We start from the raw sequence: 16218 nt of genomic DNA, 5'->3' as shown, positions 1-16218 counted from the left end.
TGTCACTTTATGTGTGAATAACTTTAAAACACTTTTACTTATTCAGGCCATTCTGAGATACTTTATGACACTGGTAAAATTGAGTAAAAAAATTATCATTTTTATTTATAAATAAATACCAAAATTACCAAACATGTGGAAAAATTAGCAAATTTCCAAGTTTCAATTTCTCTACTTCTATAATACATAGTAATACCCCCAAAAATAGTTATTAATTTACATTCCCCATATGTCTACTTCATGTTTGGATCATTTTGGGAATGACATTTTATTTTTTGGGGACATTACATGGCTTAGAAGTTTAGAAGCAAATCTTGAAATTTTGCCCAAAATTTCCAAAACCCACTTTTTAAGGACCAGTTCAGGTCTGAAGTTACTTTGTGAGGCTTACATAATAGAAACCACCCCAAAATTACCGCATTTTAGAAACTACACCCTCAAGGTATTAAAAACTGATTTTTACAAATGTTGTTAACTCTTTAGGTGTTCCACAAGAATTAATTAAAAATAGAGATGGAATTTCAGAATGTCACTTTTTGGCAGATTTTCCAGTTTAATCATTTTTTTCCGCTAACAAATCAAGGATTAACAGGCAAACTAAACTCAATATTTATTTCCCTGATTCTGTAGTTTACAGAAACACCCCATATGTGGTGCTATACGGGCAAACAGCAGGGCGCAAAAGGAAAGGAATGCCATATGGTTTTTGGAGGGCAGATTTCACTGGGATAATTTTAACTTGCCATGTCACATTTGAAGACCCCTTGATGCACCCCAAGAGTAGAAACTCCAAAAAAGTGACCCCATTTTGGAAACTATGGGATAAGGTTGCAGTTCTGTTGGTACTGGTTTAGGGTACAGAGGATTTTTGGTTGCTCTATATTACACTTTTAGTGAGGCAAGGTAATAAAAAATAGCTGTTTTGGAACAGTTTTATTTTTTGTTATTTACAACGTTCACAGGTTAGATCATGTGGTATTTGTATAGAGCAGGTTGTTACAGACGCAACATTGCCAAATATGACTTTTTTTGTTGTTTGTTTCAGTTTTATATAATAAAGCATTTTTTAAAACAATTTTTTTTTGTGTGTCTCTATATTCGGAAAGCCTTATTTTTTTATTTTTGGGGGGGCAACTGTCTTATGTAAGGGCTCATTTTTTTAAGTATGAGGTGACGGTTTGATCGGTACTATTTTAGGGTGCATATGACTTTTTGATCACTTGCTATTGTACTTTTTGTGATGCTAGGTGACCCAAAAAATGGCTTTTTTTAACACCGTTTTATTTTTGTGGAGAACTCTACACAGGAGCAAGCACAGATCGCTATCCTGCCTGCGCTCCCCCAAGTTAATTCTTGAACAGCACTGTACCGATGTGCTCCACCTAGTTTTAGCTGATTGGAGTAGGCTCCTGCCTGTGCCAGCATTCCATTTAGCTCAAGGCTCTCTATACCACATCTGTACGAGAGCCTTGAGCTAAGAGGAGCGTGGGCACAGGCAGGAGCCTACTCTGATCAGCTAAAACCTAGTAGAGCACATCGGTACAGGGCACAGAGTACAGATGTGCTGTGCCTGAATTAGCTAAGTTAGACATACTATGTATGCTATACGATACTGTAGCTTAAGTCTATGGGTTGGTAAATATTACAGTAATACCAAATAAGTAAATTTTATTATGTTTAAGTCGTTTTGCACAACAAAAACTATTTATTACTAAGGACTGTGCGCTCTAAGGAGTTAAAGGACTGGGATCAGATGTTACAGTAGGACCAGCTATTTGTGTTTGCTTCGTCTTCATGACATATCTGGATGTTATGGTGTTTTTATGTAAATCAACCCATGAGGTCCAAATATGCCATGGTGCGATAATGAGTTAAAGCAATTTATGGTCTTTTTTATAGACTACAAACATGCTTTAAGGTGCTACTGGATATGTTATAATTGGTTATGAATGCCGTTTCAGTGGATTTTTATCCAAGTTTGAACAAAATCAAGCATCAACCCTATTCCCAACGTGTTATTAGACACTTGCGTCAATTCTTTGACATCTGATAATAAAGAGGCTCATTTTTCAAAGACAAGGCTCATTACACAACCATTGTATTATGTATTTAGTGCTTTAAAAACCTAGTTTTGCCTAGAGTGCAATCTTTTTGATTCCTCCATTACGTTTAACCAGCAGGCTGAGTTATTATTCATAATAAAACTTGTGGTACTGAATATTTTTCTCCTAATAGTATAGCTTAACCAACATAGAAGAAAATAGTAATATTTTATCACGCATTTCACACAGCTAAAAATCTGTGGAAAGATATTTATGTTCTGTTTATCTGAAGGTCGTTGACATGTATGAATTTTACCTTCCATCATTTTGTCCTATTTTACAATGCAAATCAGAAAGCGAATATTCTACAAGTCAAAACTGGAACATTAGCCGATTTTATAAATGTAGCACTTTGCTGTTCTGAGAGGAATATGAAGACGTTACTCAGTCTCAACACTCAAGGAAAGAGATTTTTCAAAATTTAGAAATCTTAATATAATTTTAGGGGTGGAGGAATATTCTATTTTTAAATCCCAGGCATTAATCAATTACAGTATGCAGTGTCTAAGATAGATTTACTCATTGCAATAGGAATAAATGAAAATAACTGTGAAAATTGCTGAACATCTCACCTGGTCATACATTTTCCACTAAATTATAAGGTATTATGTGTTAAAGGGTTGTTCCAGTTTTATGTTATCTCCTATCAACAGGATAGGGGATAACTAGCTGATCGTTGGGGATCTACCCTCTGGGACCCCCACAGACCCCAAGACTAGTGATGCTGTTCTAATGAAGCGTCATGTGGAACATGCGTCTTGCCGCTCCATTCCTTCTCTGGTGGGGGCCCTGGAGAAAGCTGAGCGCTGTACTCGGCTATCTCTCACAATCCCATCGAGAATGAATGGAACGGTGGGGCTCATGCTTAACCTGCTGCTCCCTTAGATGGTGAAGAAGGGATCAGTGGGGGTCTCAGCGGTCAGATAAGGAATAACATAAACTTGACACAACACCTTAAAAGAATAAAGAAGAGAAGGACCAGGGGGTTAAGATGCCAATACAAATTGTAGAGTTTGGCAGTGTGTGTATGTATTTTCAATGAGGAGAGAAGAGAAAGCTCTGGCAGTGGTTTATCTCCTCGTAAAACAAAATTTGTTTTAGTATTTCCATAGTCTGAGAGCCATAATTTTTCAGTTTTTGGGCGATTACCTTGGTTAGGGTATGATTTTTGCGGGATGAGATGACAGTTTTATTGGCACTATTTTGGGGTGCATGTAACTTTTTGATCGCTTGCTATTACACTTTTTGTGATGTAAGGTGACAAAAAATGGTTTATTTAGCACAGTTTTTTTTTACGGTGTTCATCTGAGGGGTTAGGTCATGTGATATTTTTATAGAGACGGTCGATACGGACACAGCGATACCTAATGTGTATACTCCCCCCCCCCCTATTTTGTACCAATTTTTTTTAACTTTATTTGGGGAAAATGACATATTGGGGGGAAAACTTTCTTTTTTCAACCTTTTTTTTTCACTTTGTTTTTTGTCCCACTTTGTGACTTGAAATTTTGGGGGTCTAATCCTTTACAATGCATTCCAATACTTCTGTATTGGAATGCATTGGCTGTATGAGTAATACTGTGTGTATTACTAATACAGCTTCCGGCCTGTGAGATCCAGGGGGCTGGATCTCACAGGCTTGTCACTGGAAGGCAGCGCAATGCCTTCCTTAGGCATCACACTGCCTTCCATGCCATCGGGTCCCCCCTACAGTCTCATGGGGACCCGATGGCACCTCCACAGGACGTACCCGTGTGCCCTGTGTCCTTAAGTACCAGGACATCAGGGCGTACCGGTGTGCCCTGTGTCCTGAAAAGGTTAACAGCATCCTATGTATATTAAAATTGGATGACTGTATCATCATCATCACTCCTCATCACTAGTACCATCACTAGTATCAACACTAGGAATTCAAATATCATGCAAGCCAGGCAACACCTAGAGGAACGTAAATAGCCCTTTAGGAGGTTGTCCACTCCTTACTACAGACTCGGATTGGCAGTGGTTGATTACCCTGCACTCCTGCAGAACTCCTTCTGAAGTATCTCTGTCCAGTGATAGAAGGTAGATAGATACATAGATAAATACATATGTACAGTTAGGTCAATATATATTTGGACAGAGACATTTTTCTAATTTTTGTTCTGTACATTACCACAATGGATTTTGAACAAAACAATTCAGATGCAGTTGAAGTTCAGACTTTCAGCTTTAATTCAATGTGTTGAGCAACATGATTCAATAAAAATGTGAGGAATGAAAGCATTTTTTTAACTCGATCCCTTAACTCGAGCTCAAAAGTAATTAAATAATTGTAAATAAAATGTTAATTTCTAATACTTGGTTGAAAACCCTTTGTTGGCAATGACTGCCTGACGTCTTGAACTCATGGACATCATCAGACGCTGTGTTTCCCCCATTTTAATGCTCTGCCAGGCCTTTACTGCAGCGGTTTTCAGTTGCTATTTGTTTGTGGGCCTTTCTGTCTGAAGTTTAGTCTTTAACAAGTGAAATGCTCTATTGGGTTCAGATCAGGTGATTAACTTGGCCATTCAAGAATATTCCACTTCTTTGCTTTAATAAACTCCTCGGTTGCTTTGGCTTTATGTTTTGGGTCATTGTCTATCTGTATTATAAAACCCTGACCAATCAGTTTGGCTGCATGTGGCTGGATTTGAGCACACAGTGTTTCTGAAAACCCCAGAATTCATCTGGCTGCTTCTGTCCTGTATCACATCATCAATAAACACTAGGGACCCAGTGCCACTGGCAGCCATGCATGCCCAAGCCATCACACTGCCTCCGCCGTGTTTTACATATGATGTAGTATGCTTTGGATCATGAGCTGTACCATACCTTCACCATACTTTTTTGTCTCCATCATTCTGGTAGAGGTTGATCTTGGTTTCATCTGTCAAAAGAATGTTCTTCCAGAAGTGTGCTGGTTTTTTAAGATGTTTTTTTTTTTAGCAAGCTTATTCTTGAGGCTTATGAGTAGCTTGCACCTTGTAGTGAACCATCATTATTTACTTTAATGCAGTCTTTTCTTTATGGTAGATTTGGATACTGATATGTCTATATCCTAGAGCAGTGTTTCCCAACCAGTGTGCCTCCAGCTGTTGCAAAACTACAACTCCCAGCATGCCCAGACAGCATTTGGCTGTGCGGGCATGCTGGAAGCTGTAGTTTTGTAACAGCTGGAGGCACACTGGTTGGGAAACACTGTCCTAGAGAGTGTTGATCATTTGGTTGGCTGTTGTGAAGGGGTTTCTCTTCACCATGGTTTATTAATTATTCTGCATTCATCCACCACTGTTATCTTCCATGGGCGTCCAGGTCTTTTTGCATTGTTAAGGTCACAAGTGCTTTCTTTCTTTCTCAGGATGTACCAAACTGTAGATTTTGCCAGTGCTAATAGTGTATCAATTTCTACAATTTTCTCAGTGTCCAAATATATATGGACCTAACTGAACATACAATGTAGCTGAGTTAACACACACGCTTGGTGGGTTATCACATCTAGTTAACGTGTTATGACTGTTAACTCTTCTACATCCATACATCCGTACATACATACATACTACATAGAGAGACAGACAGGGCTCTCTGATTTATAACTTGGATAACCCAACATTTCAATGAGTGATGACCATGAAGTTTGTCGTCTACCATTTTGCAGCTTGTTAGTGACAGGAAACCTAAGAATTCATACTCTGTTCAATAAATTGCAAAACACGGTCTCACATGGAAAGCCTCAGACAAAAATATCTTTCATCCCGGAGGCAGCAGAGATTGAAGATTTTACAGTGAGTTGAGGAAAAGAATCTATAATCTTCTTGTTTTCCTATGCTGCACAGTGAACTAAGAGCAATATCTTACATATCTAGTGTCTATTTTATGTGTTCAACTGTAAAATATATAAGCAAGAGACCCTTTAGTAACCCTTGAAATGGTATGGCACCCCTTCTTCAAAAGAAGCATAACAGTGAATCTTGCTGCATAAAAAAATGCCTAGTTCCAAAAAATGTACATGCGGTTAAAACTAGCATGTGGACAAAAGAGCAGTACACTATAATTATAAAAAAAAAAGTATAAAGTCAAAGTGTTTACGTAAAAGGTATAGCAATACTTCTTACTAGATAATAAATAATGTCCATGAACTGATTATTTAAAGGAGTTTTCCTTTCAAACACATTCTGTTACTGATTCCCTGCCACTCTAATCCTGATCTGGTCTTTGTTCCTCTTTGTTTCCTGGTTTCGACTAATTCAGCCAATCACTGCCTGAGGCAATTCACCAGTATGGCCAGTGATTTGCAGATTGGACCTTTCTTTGCCCTTCCAGCACAAATAGCTTGGACCAGGCTAGCATGGGAATGGCATTGATGGGGAATTGTGAGGGTAATTAAGTTAATTTTTTTAACCCTGTGTGTTTCAATATTTTTTTAAGTAACTTGGAAAATAAAACGTAACTGCTGTAACAATTAAATATAGGAGCCTGAGGACTCAAACCACATGTTGATAGCATGACTTCATATAGGAGTTGATATAGCATGGCTTCATATAGAAGTTGTGTACATATAACTTAAGTTTGCCTTGGCAAAGGCTTTATTAATCTCACAGAACAAGATCCAATCCCATAATGGGCTCTAAAATGTAAGGCTCATGCAAAAAGTATGAAAAGGTTGAATGTATGGAGAGAAACGCATGGACTTCCCATCATGCATTTTTATTCCTAGAAATGTATTCTTATTAGTCAAAAGTCAGCAGGTCTACGAAGTCCATGCACAGAAATCTGTTGCAGGCACTAAATGCCTTTCTAAAGTGTCAATCGGAGGCCAGCTGAAGCAGATCTACTCCTTTGAATTCAGTTCTGGAGATATTTTGTGTGACCTCTTTCAGCTCTCGTGAATATCTAATGAAGCCTATCCTCCAGCTTTCTTAATGACATTTATGAGCATCTTCGAGATACGATGCCGTATATAAAGAGGTCCATTTAATAATCATGTGTACATATGAATTACCACCTATAAATAGCAAAACAGGTCAAGTATAATGTCATTCATTCAATTAGAAAGTACATATAAATGTAATGTTTCTTTCTGTCTCCTTAGCTGAGAAATCCCCATCGTGGTGAGAAATTGGACTATTTTTAAATTATTGCAGGATAAGATGTCGCACTCCAAAAAGAGGTGCTCCTATCCTAACGAGAACACTCACTCGATAAATGGAAAAATGTATATATATATATATATATATATATATATATATGGATAGGGCACTCTCAGAAATCATGGACCATGCAAAGATACAGGAAATATGTTTATTTATGCTAAATATAAACGGATGATCAACAATCAATAACTTATAGCAGATGAATGATATATTAATAAAAGAATAGCAGCATAATAGATATGTTCAAATACACCACTCCTAAAACACCTGCTTGGTTAGCAGTGAATAAATAGCAGCAGAATACAAACAGTGAAATGCAAGCAGTAAAAATAGCAGCAAGATATGATCAAATGGGCAAGATACGATCAAATGGGCCACCCTGCTGTTTGGTGAGCAGGGGGTTAATCTTCTGGCTAGTGGGGATAAAGGTGTTTCCTGGGTGTGTCCGCAAGCTTGATATTAACCTGTGGCTTGCTAGCTGGGTGCAGTTGTACTACAGCCTTGCTTGGTGTTGGAGCTTTGCTCCTTGCCTGGGTGTTCCAGCCCAGTCCTTGAGGGCAACCTTATTGGACATAAATTGTCTTTCCTTATGTTTGCTCCCGGTTTCCTACCTCACTTGTTATTTGTTGGGTGTGGTTTTATATTCAGGGTGTGTTGTACGTCTTCATGTTTCTTACATGTCTGGGCTGTTGTTGGTGTTTGTCCCTACATGTATGTTTGACGTTTGCCCTGTACATTGATGCCTGTTTGCAGCGCTGGATGGGGTTGCTATGCACTGTGTGAGCATGGGGGGCTCCTGTACTGAAGCAGTTCCAGTTGTGGAGGCTTTGGCTGGTAAGTGAGTTGTCTTGTTGTTCTTACCTGCCGATCCTCTTGCTGTAAATGGTCTCTTCTTTTCCATGCTTCTAGGCCTTTAGAGAATCCTGTTCCTCCATGTTGTGGATGATTAGGTTGTCTCTCCCCTGCTCCTATGTGAGGTATTTCCAGGGTAACTCAGGATATTAGGTATCCAGGGTATGAGTCGTCCCATCATCTGGGTCCGCTCATACGGTTATGAGTTAGGGAGAGGATTAGGGACGCAATAGAAGGTGACCTGCTTCCCCTCTACTTGCTTCCTGGCCTAGTTGCTACCCTTATCCTTTTTACGTTTTTTGGGCACAAGTTAGCGGAAAATGTTTTTTTTTCTCTTTCAAAGTCTCATATTCCACTAACTTGTGACAAAAAATTAAATTTTACATGAACTCGCCATGCCCCTCACGAAATACCTTGGCGTTCCTTCTTTCCAAAATGGGGTCACATGTGGGGTATTTATACTGCCCTGGCATTTTAGGGGCCCTAAAGCGTGAGAAGAAGTCTGGAATCTAAATGTCTAAAAATGTTTATGCATTTGGATTCCGTGAGGGGTATGGTGAGTTCCTGGGAGATTTTTATTTTTTTTTATCACAAGTTAGTGGAAAATTAGACTTTGTAAGAAAAGAAAAAATAAATAAAAATTTCCGCTAACTTGTGCCCAAACAATGTAAGAAGGATAAGGGTAGCAACTAGGCCAGAATGCAAGTAAAGGGGAAGCAGGTCACCTTCTATTGCGCCGCTAACTTGTGCCAAAAAAAAAATCTTCTATGAACTCGCCATCCCCCTCAAAAGAGATCTTTATAGCGCCGCAGCGATTTTACGGTGTTTTTGCAGTGATCAGAAAAAAAATATTCTGTCACTGCAGTGGGGCGGACTGAATGCAAGTGTGTGCGCACAAGATCAGGCCTGATCGGGGGAACATTGCGTTTTTTGTAGAGCCTACAGAACATGTCCTATTCTTGTCCGCAATTGCGGACAAGAAAAGGCAATTTCTATATAGTTCTGGCAATGTGCGGATCCGCAAAATGCGGAAAGCACATTGCCGGTGTCCGTGTTTTGCGGATCCGCGGTGTCCGTGTTTTGCGGATCCGTAGATCCACAAAACACATACGGACGTCTGAATGGAGCCTTACAGGGGAGTGATCAATGACAGGGGGGTGATCAGGGAGTCTATCTGGGGTGATCAGGGGTTAATAAGGGGTTAATAAGTGACAGGGGGGGGTGTAGTGTAGTGTGGTGCTTGGTGCTACTTACAGAGCTGCCTGTGTCCTCTGGTGGTCGATCCAAGCAAAAGGGACCACCAGAGGACCAGGTAGCAGGTATATTAGACACTGTTAACAAAACAGCGTCTAATATACCTTTTTGGGGTTAAAAAAAATTGCATCTACAGCCTGCCAGCGAATGATCGCTGCTGGCAGGCTGTAGATCAAATCGTTTACCTTGCGATCCTGTGAATACACGCTCCTGAGAGCGCGCGTTCACAGCAAATCTCGCGTCTCGCAAGATGACGCCCCGGCGTGTCAAGGAGAAACAGACCGACCGCCCACAGGATGCATTCCTGCGTTAGGCAGTCGGGAGCTGGTTAAAGAAGATTTATGCATATATTATCTGAAGTAGTCACATTCTACAATTGAATTGTATGGAGCTATATAATTATATGTAATGTTTGTTAAAGCTGGCATTTCCTTTCCGGCAAAGATTCATGTGGGGGAAGACGCATTTTGCTGAAAACTACGCCCACATATGGTCAGTGCGGTTCTCAAACTGATAGTAAATTGTTGCACAATTGTGGCTGTAACATGTAGCCTTACCTGCAAAATCACACGGGCATTACTGTGATTTACTGTATATGGCTGCTGATATGGCTGCAAAGTATCGCAGGTAAAACTGGCTTTACTGGCAAAGTCATGCAGCTATTTACTACCGATTCTAAAACCACATGAAGCCATAGTGAAACTATGACTCCCAAGAATGCTCCATTCATTTCTATGGAGTTCCGAGAACATCCAAGCAAGGGAGCATCTTGGGAGTCGTAGTTTTACCACAGCTGGAGTGTCGGAGGTTAGCCATCACAGCCCTAAGGTGTTATTCAGCACTCTCACAGGACAGGACAGAACGCAGCAAGAGAGGATCTGAATCACTACCTACAGGATTAGCTAATATGGCTGATAGCTAACTCACAGAGTCAGACAACAGGTAACGCTCCAATAGCTCAAGTTTCAGTAAGAATCACATTTAGTGTGAACTGAGTCGTATAACAGAAACATTGGTGAGATGTGATATTGCAGAGAAGACTGGAGTAAAGGCAGCAGTTACTGATGATAATAGTGATTGTCAGAGGCAAAAGCTGAAGTGTAGTCAGAGACAAGCCAGAGGTTAGAAGTCGGCATCAGATAGTAGTGCGGTACAGAGGATCAGAAAGGCTCAGGGTCAGACAGGTCCAGTAGTCGATGCAGGCAGTAGGCAAACAGAATGGTCAAACACAGAAGATCGTAACAGAACATCTTTGCTATTACTGTTAGTAACTACACATTCAGGCAACTTCCTGGAAGAGGAAGTTGCTATTTAAACTTGAAAGCCTGCCCAGGGAGTATGCTTGGAGGCAGGAAGCACACGCCCCTGGAAGAATAAATAACAGGAAGCAGCGGGTGCTCGCCCTTATGGGATGCCAACAAGGGATGAGACAGCAGAGGGCAGCAAAGCAGGAGATGCTAAGGATATGACAGAGGAGACAGCGGGAGGTATGGCATAAGGACCAGGCCTAACATTTACATATATTAGGCGTATTTCAGAGGCAAATTGTGGCACAATGGTAACTTGCTCCGCAATCTGCGACTTTTACCCGCTCACCCAAGATCTAAAAAAGTGGGTGTGGTATGGGCGAGGAAGGGACTTGTTTCAGGCTTACAAAAAGGTCTAAATGTGAGATAGCTCTGCAGCGGTCTTAAATTTAGAAGCGGTGGTGGAGCCGGCAAACTTATGAAGAGACCGGCGCCTCTTCGTAACTCTGGCGGATCCACAGCCAGGTGTAAGGGTTTACTAAGACCGTTGTGTAAAACAATGTTCTTAATAAATTACCCCCATTCTCTATCTGTTCTTCAGTTTCACCCTATACTTGCAATAAAAGTAGAATTGGATGTTACTCTGGAGTAATTTATGCCCAACTTATTAGAAAGCAGAACACACCGTTTGACAAACAAAATGGTGATACAGAATATATTCTGTCTACACTTGCACAAAAACACACATAATGATAGACTGGTAGGAGAAATGGTACAGACGGTTAAATTAATTACGACCGCAGACAGTATGTGGCTTAGCTAGCACAGATAAAAAGTTACAAACTTTTAAAGAACTATTGATTCAATAGAAAGTAATTAGAAGGTGAAGAATGAAAATGCAAAAACACAAAGCATTGTTTCACTAATGGCTTCATTTAAACATTAACAACTTCACGTTAAGAACAACAGGGAGGTAAGGTCACGCATACTAAAAATGAATGCACGCTGTACAGTAATCGAAAAGTTATAACTTTTTTATTATCAGAGATAAACCATGATGAACATATTGCATTGATTTATTGGCTCAATACAGTCCTTGTCTCCAAGCACCCAAAAATAACTATATCTTAAAGGGGTAAGAGTGATATTTTGGAAGAGTCTATTGTGCTAAACTGATCACAAGGTGGATTTGTGCTGTAAATATTTCATTTTCCTGCAGTACCACTACAGTAGATATAAGCAATTACATAGTTTCCATTGAATTGACCAGGGATTCTGTGTAAGGGCTAATTCACATTGCAAATTTTGAAGCTGTCAAAATCCTCTTTGATGCTGTCAAAATCCATGGTTTCTGCCGTGGTTGTTCATCTGGACATTGCACACCCGCTCCACTGAATGGACCCAAATCACAAGTGGACACACAGCTTGAAGCACAGAACATGTTCCTTCTTGGCGCGTTCATGGCTTGAAATCACCAACCCTGGAGCTGCAGCACTGCTTCACATTGAAAACAAGCTAGCAGTGGAATTTTGGCATGATTTGTGCCCAAAATTCAGCTGGCACATGCACATTCAAACTGCATCCACCAAAGGGAGAGAAGATCTTTGTCACGGAACCCACTGTGACCTGGGCTCCTGGAGGGAGCTGATGGCCAGCCTCCTTCCTAGCGACGATGGGCCTAGGAATTTGGAGACCCCCCCTTGTTTGGTTGAACCGGGGGTCCGGGGCCCAGGGATGGATGTTGCGGTGGAGCCTAGCCCTACAGCCATCCAATTTCCCAATTCAACACAGGCTCTGGAGTGCCAGGGCCAATGACCATGGACCATCTCGGCAAACGGAACGGAAGAGGGTGACTGTACCCTCATGGACATCCACAAGTGGACCCGTAGATGGTCTCACTGGGTCTGACATCCTTTAACTTGGGGAAGCTATGTGGCAACATGGTCATCAGTTTGAGTTAAGTGTGTACTGGTGTTGGATATGTGTAATTATGTTATGTTGTGTAACTTGTTTCAAAAGACTGTCAGCACCCCCCTCCCCCCCCCCCTTCCCCCTTCGTTATGTCCCATTGTACTCTGTAAGATCTCAGGACAATGACATTTTGGCCAGGCTACTGTTAGGGCTGTCTGGAGCCTGTGGTGTGGGGGGGAGACAGAATGTCTGGGGAGGGGAAGGGGAATAGGATAAGATGATAGTCTCATATGTTCTCTTTCTGTATATAAGTCTGTGCAGTTGTACAATAAAGCAGAATTTGTTTCACCTACACTGAGTCTCGTCCAATGACTGGGGAAACTAGGAGCTACAGATCAGTGGTTTGCAATGTCTCCTGAGGAAGGAAGAATACAGAGGCAGACATACTCTTCCTGACTACTGGGGGTCCGTCACACTCTTTGTTACCAAACTCCGCTCTGGGTAATAGATGATTGTCCTAACCAAGCATCCTATTCTCACTTAAAATTCACTTATTTGGACTTTGCAAATCCTTTTTAGGGCCTATTCACATTGCCGTAGTTCTTGTCCATGTGCTATCATGTGTGCAATAGACTGCTCACAGACAACACACAGACCCAAAAAAGTAAGTGATGCTTGTCACAACAATGTTTTTCAAATTCAGAGCATGTCCTGTCTTAAAGGAAATGTGTCATTAGAAAATGACCTATTGTTTAAATCAAGTTTTTATGTTCAACATATTTTTAATTTTTTTTTAGTGATGTTATTTAGAATTGTCCATCTCAATATCTATATTTAAACAAAAACCATGAATCCTGCAGTGGATTCACACTGGCCATTAAACCTAATAATAGGCACCACTTTTTTTGTCTGTAGAGATCACTTCACTGCAGTTATCTGCCTATCTACAGTCAGGTCCATAAATATTGGGACACTGACACAATTCTAACATTTTTGGCTCTATACAAACAAACAAGATGTGCTTTACCTGCAGACTGTCAGCTTTAATTTGAGGGTATTTACATTCAAATCAGGTGAACGGTGTACTAATTACAACAGTTTGCATATTTGCCTCCCACTTGTTAAGGTCCCAAAAGTAATGGGACAGAATAATAATCATAAATCAAACTTTCACTTTTTAATACTTGGTTGCAAATCCTTTGCAGTCAATTACAGCCTGAGGTTTGGAACGCATAGACATCACCAGACTTTGAGTTTCATCTCTGGTGATGCTCTGCCAGGCCTCTACTGCAACTGTCTTCAGTTCCTGCTTGTTCTTGGGGCATTTTCCCTTCAGTTTTGTCTTCAGCAAGTGAAATGCATGCTCAATCGGATTCAGGTCAGGTGATTGACTTGGCCATTGCATAACATTCCACTTCTTTCCCTTAAAAAACTCTTTAGTTGCTTTTGCAGTATGCTTTGGGTCATTGTCCATCTGCACTGTGAAGCGCCGTCCAATGAGTTCTGAAGCATTTGGCTGAATATGAGCAGATAATATTGCCCGGAATATTATATATATTGATATATTGCCCGGAATTCATCCTGCTGCTTTTGTCAGCAGTCACATCAATAAATACAAGAGAAACAAGTTCCATTGGCAGCCATACATGCCCACACCATGACACTACCACCACCATGCTTCACAGATGAGGTGGCATGCTTAGGATCATGAGCAGTTCCTTTTCTTCTCCAAACTCTTCCCTTCCCATCACTCTGGTACAAGTTTATCTTAGTTTCATCTGTCCATAGGCTGTTGTTCCAGAACTGTGAAGGCTTTTTTAGATGTTGTTTGGCAAACTCTAATCTGGCCTTCCTGTTTTTGAGGCTCACCAATGGTTTCCATCTTGTGGTAAACCCACTGTGGTGAAGTCTTCTCTTGATTGTTGACTTTGACACACATACACCTACCTCCTGGAGAGTGTTCTTGATCTGGCCAACTGTCGTGAAGGGTGTTTTCTTCATCAGGGTAAGAATTCTTCAGTCATCCACCACAGTTGTTTTCCATGGACTTCTGGGTCTTTTGGTGTTGCTGAGCTCACCGATGCGTTCCTTCTTTTTAAGAATGTTCCAAACAGTTGTTTTGGCAATGCCTAATGTTTTTGCTATTTCTCTGATGGGTTTGCTTTGTTTTTTTTCAGCCTAATGATGGCTTGCTTCACTGATAGTGACAGCTCTTTGGATCTCATCTTGAGCATAGCACACTTGAAATGAACTCTGGACCTTTGATCTGCTCGTTGTAATTGGGATAATGAGTGAATAACACACACCTGGCAATGGAACAGCTGAGAAGCCAATTGTCCCATTACTTTTGGTTCCTTAACAAGTGGGAGGCACATATGCAAACTGTTGTAATTCCTACACTGTTCACCTAATTTGGATGTAAATACCCTCAAATTAAAGCTGACAGTCTGCAGGTAAAGCACATCTTGTTGGTTTAACTTCAAATCCATTGTCAATGTCCCAATATTTATGGACCTGACTGTATATACAAATGTAATAATATTACAGGCAGAATTAGAAAGGGAATGTGTCATTAGAAAATTATCTATTGTTTACATCATATTTTTATGTTTACCATATTTTTTTAGTTTTTTTGAAGTTTTTTTATTTTTAATTTCCCAAGTCACTATCTATATTTAAAAGAAAAATCATAAAATCCTGCAGTTTTCACACTGGCCACTAAGCCTTATAATAAACACAACTTCTTGATCTGTACAAATCACGTTACTGCAGTTGCCTGCTTATTTGTCATTCTAAGCCTGCCTGTAATGATATCACCTCTGTGCACAGATAAGACAGAATCCACCATTCACAATAGGTGATTGTCATAGTTTATCTATTCTTTCCTTGTACAATGACTCTGCACAGGTCACAGAGCATGTCTAGAAAGTTCTCCCATAGAGTCATTGAGCTCCCCTCCAGACCATTGTGTCTATGGACCATGTGTCTGCCGTAAAGCAATTTTTGTTAATGCTTTCTAAATGCTGTTAAGAACAGTTCATGCAAGCTGACCGCCCCCATAATGACGTTAGATAATAAATAAATCTGTAATAAAAAAAATAAAAACAGATTAGAAAAAGGTATCACTATCTGGTTTTAACTGGCAGATAACATTTTTGGTGACACATTTCCTTTAAGTCATGTTTTCTAGAACATAGACCTGGAGACCATTGGAGACAACTGTCCGACCTAGACACATTGACCTCACTGTCAAAAAAATAAAATAAACATCTGTGTATTGCAGTCACAATAAGATCTGAATATAGTAAACATATTATAGATAAAAGAGATTCATATTATAAGATTTTTTAATTGAGGCTCTCTAAAGGCCAAGCACTATTACAATTAAACTAGCAGAAAGTAGTGCAAATATGAAATAAAAGCTTCTCATATCACAATATAACTTAATGGTACCAACAAGAAAACTTCATTTTGATCACAAGCTTGCACTTACCAACCTCCACAATACTAGAACAGTTGGGATCGTTGTAGCCAATTGGGCATTCACATGTGTAGGTTTCCTCAGATAAACCAGACAGACAGATTCCCCCATTTTCACATGGGTTGGGTTCACACACATCCCCTGTGAATAAAAACATAGAATGGTTGATCAAGAAGTCCTCAGTTAACAGTAACATC

The 16218-nt window shown here is 40.2% G+C and overlaps 1 protein-coding gene across 2 annotated transcripts in view; it reads right to left on the bottom strand.

The window, feature by feature from the left end:
- EDIL3 (EGF like repeats and discoidin domains 3) overlaps nucleotides 1-16218 on the bottom strand; it is an 869353-nt gene that overhangs the window by 664094 nt on the left and 189041 nt on the right. For both annotated transcript variants that reach the window (XM_044276012.1, XM_044276013.1), the window contains exon 2: nucleotides 16034-16162. In XM_044276012.1, the coding sequence (XP_044131947.1) occupies nucleotides 16034-16162 (129 nt within the window). The remainder of the gene's footprint in view (nucleotides 1-16033; nucleotides 16163-16218) is intronic.

Source organism: Bufo gargarizans, chromosome 1 (assembly GCF_014858855.1).
Source record: "Bufo gargarizans isolate SCDJY-AF-19 chromosome 1, ASM1485885v1, whole genome shotgun sequence".
NCBI classification, from domain to species: Eukaryota; Metazoa; Chordata; class Amphibia; order Anura; family Bufonidae; genus Bufo; species Bufo gargarizans.
Note: the sequence above shows the minus strand (reverse complement) of the source record. Positions and strands in the feature narration are given on the sequence as shown.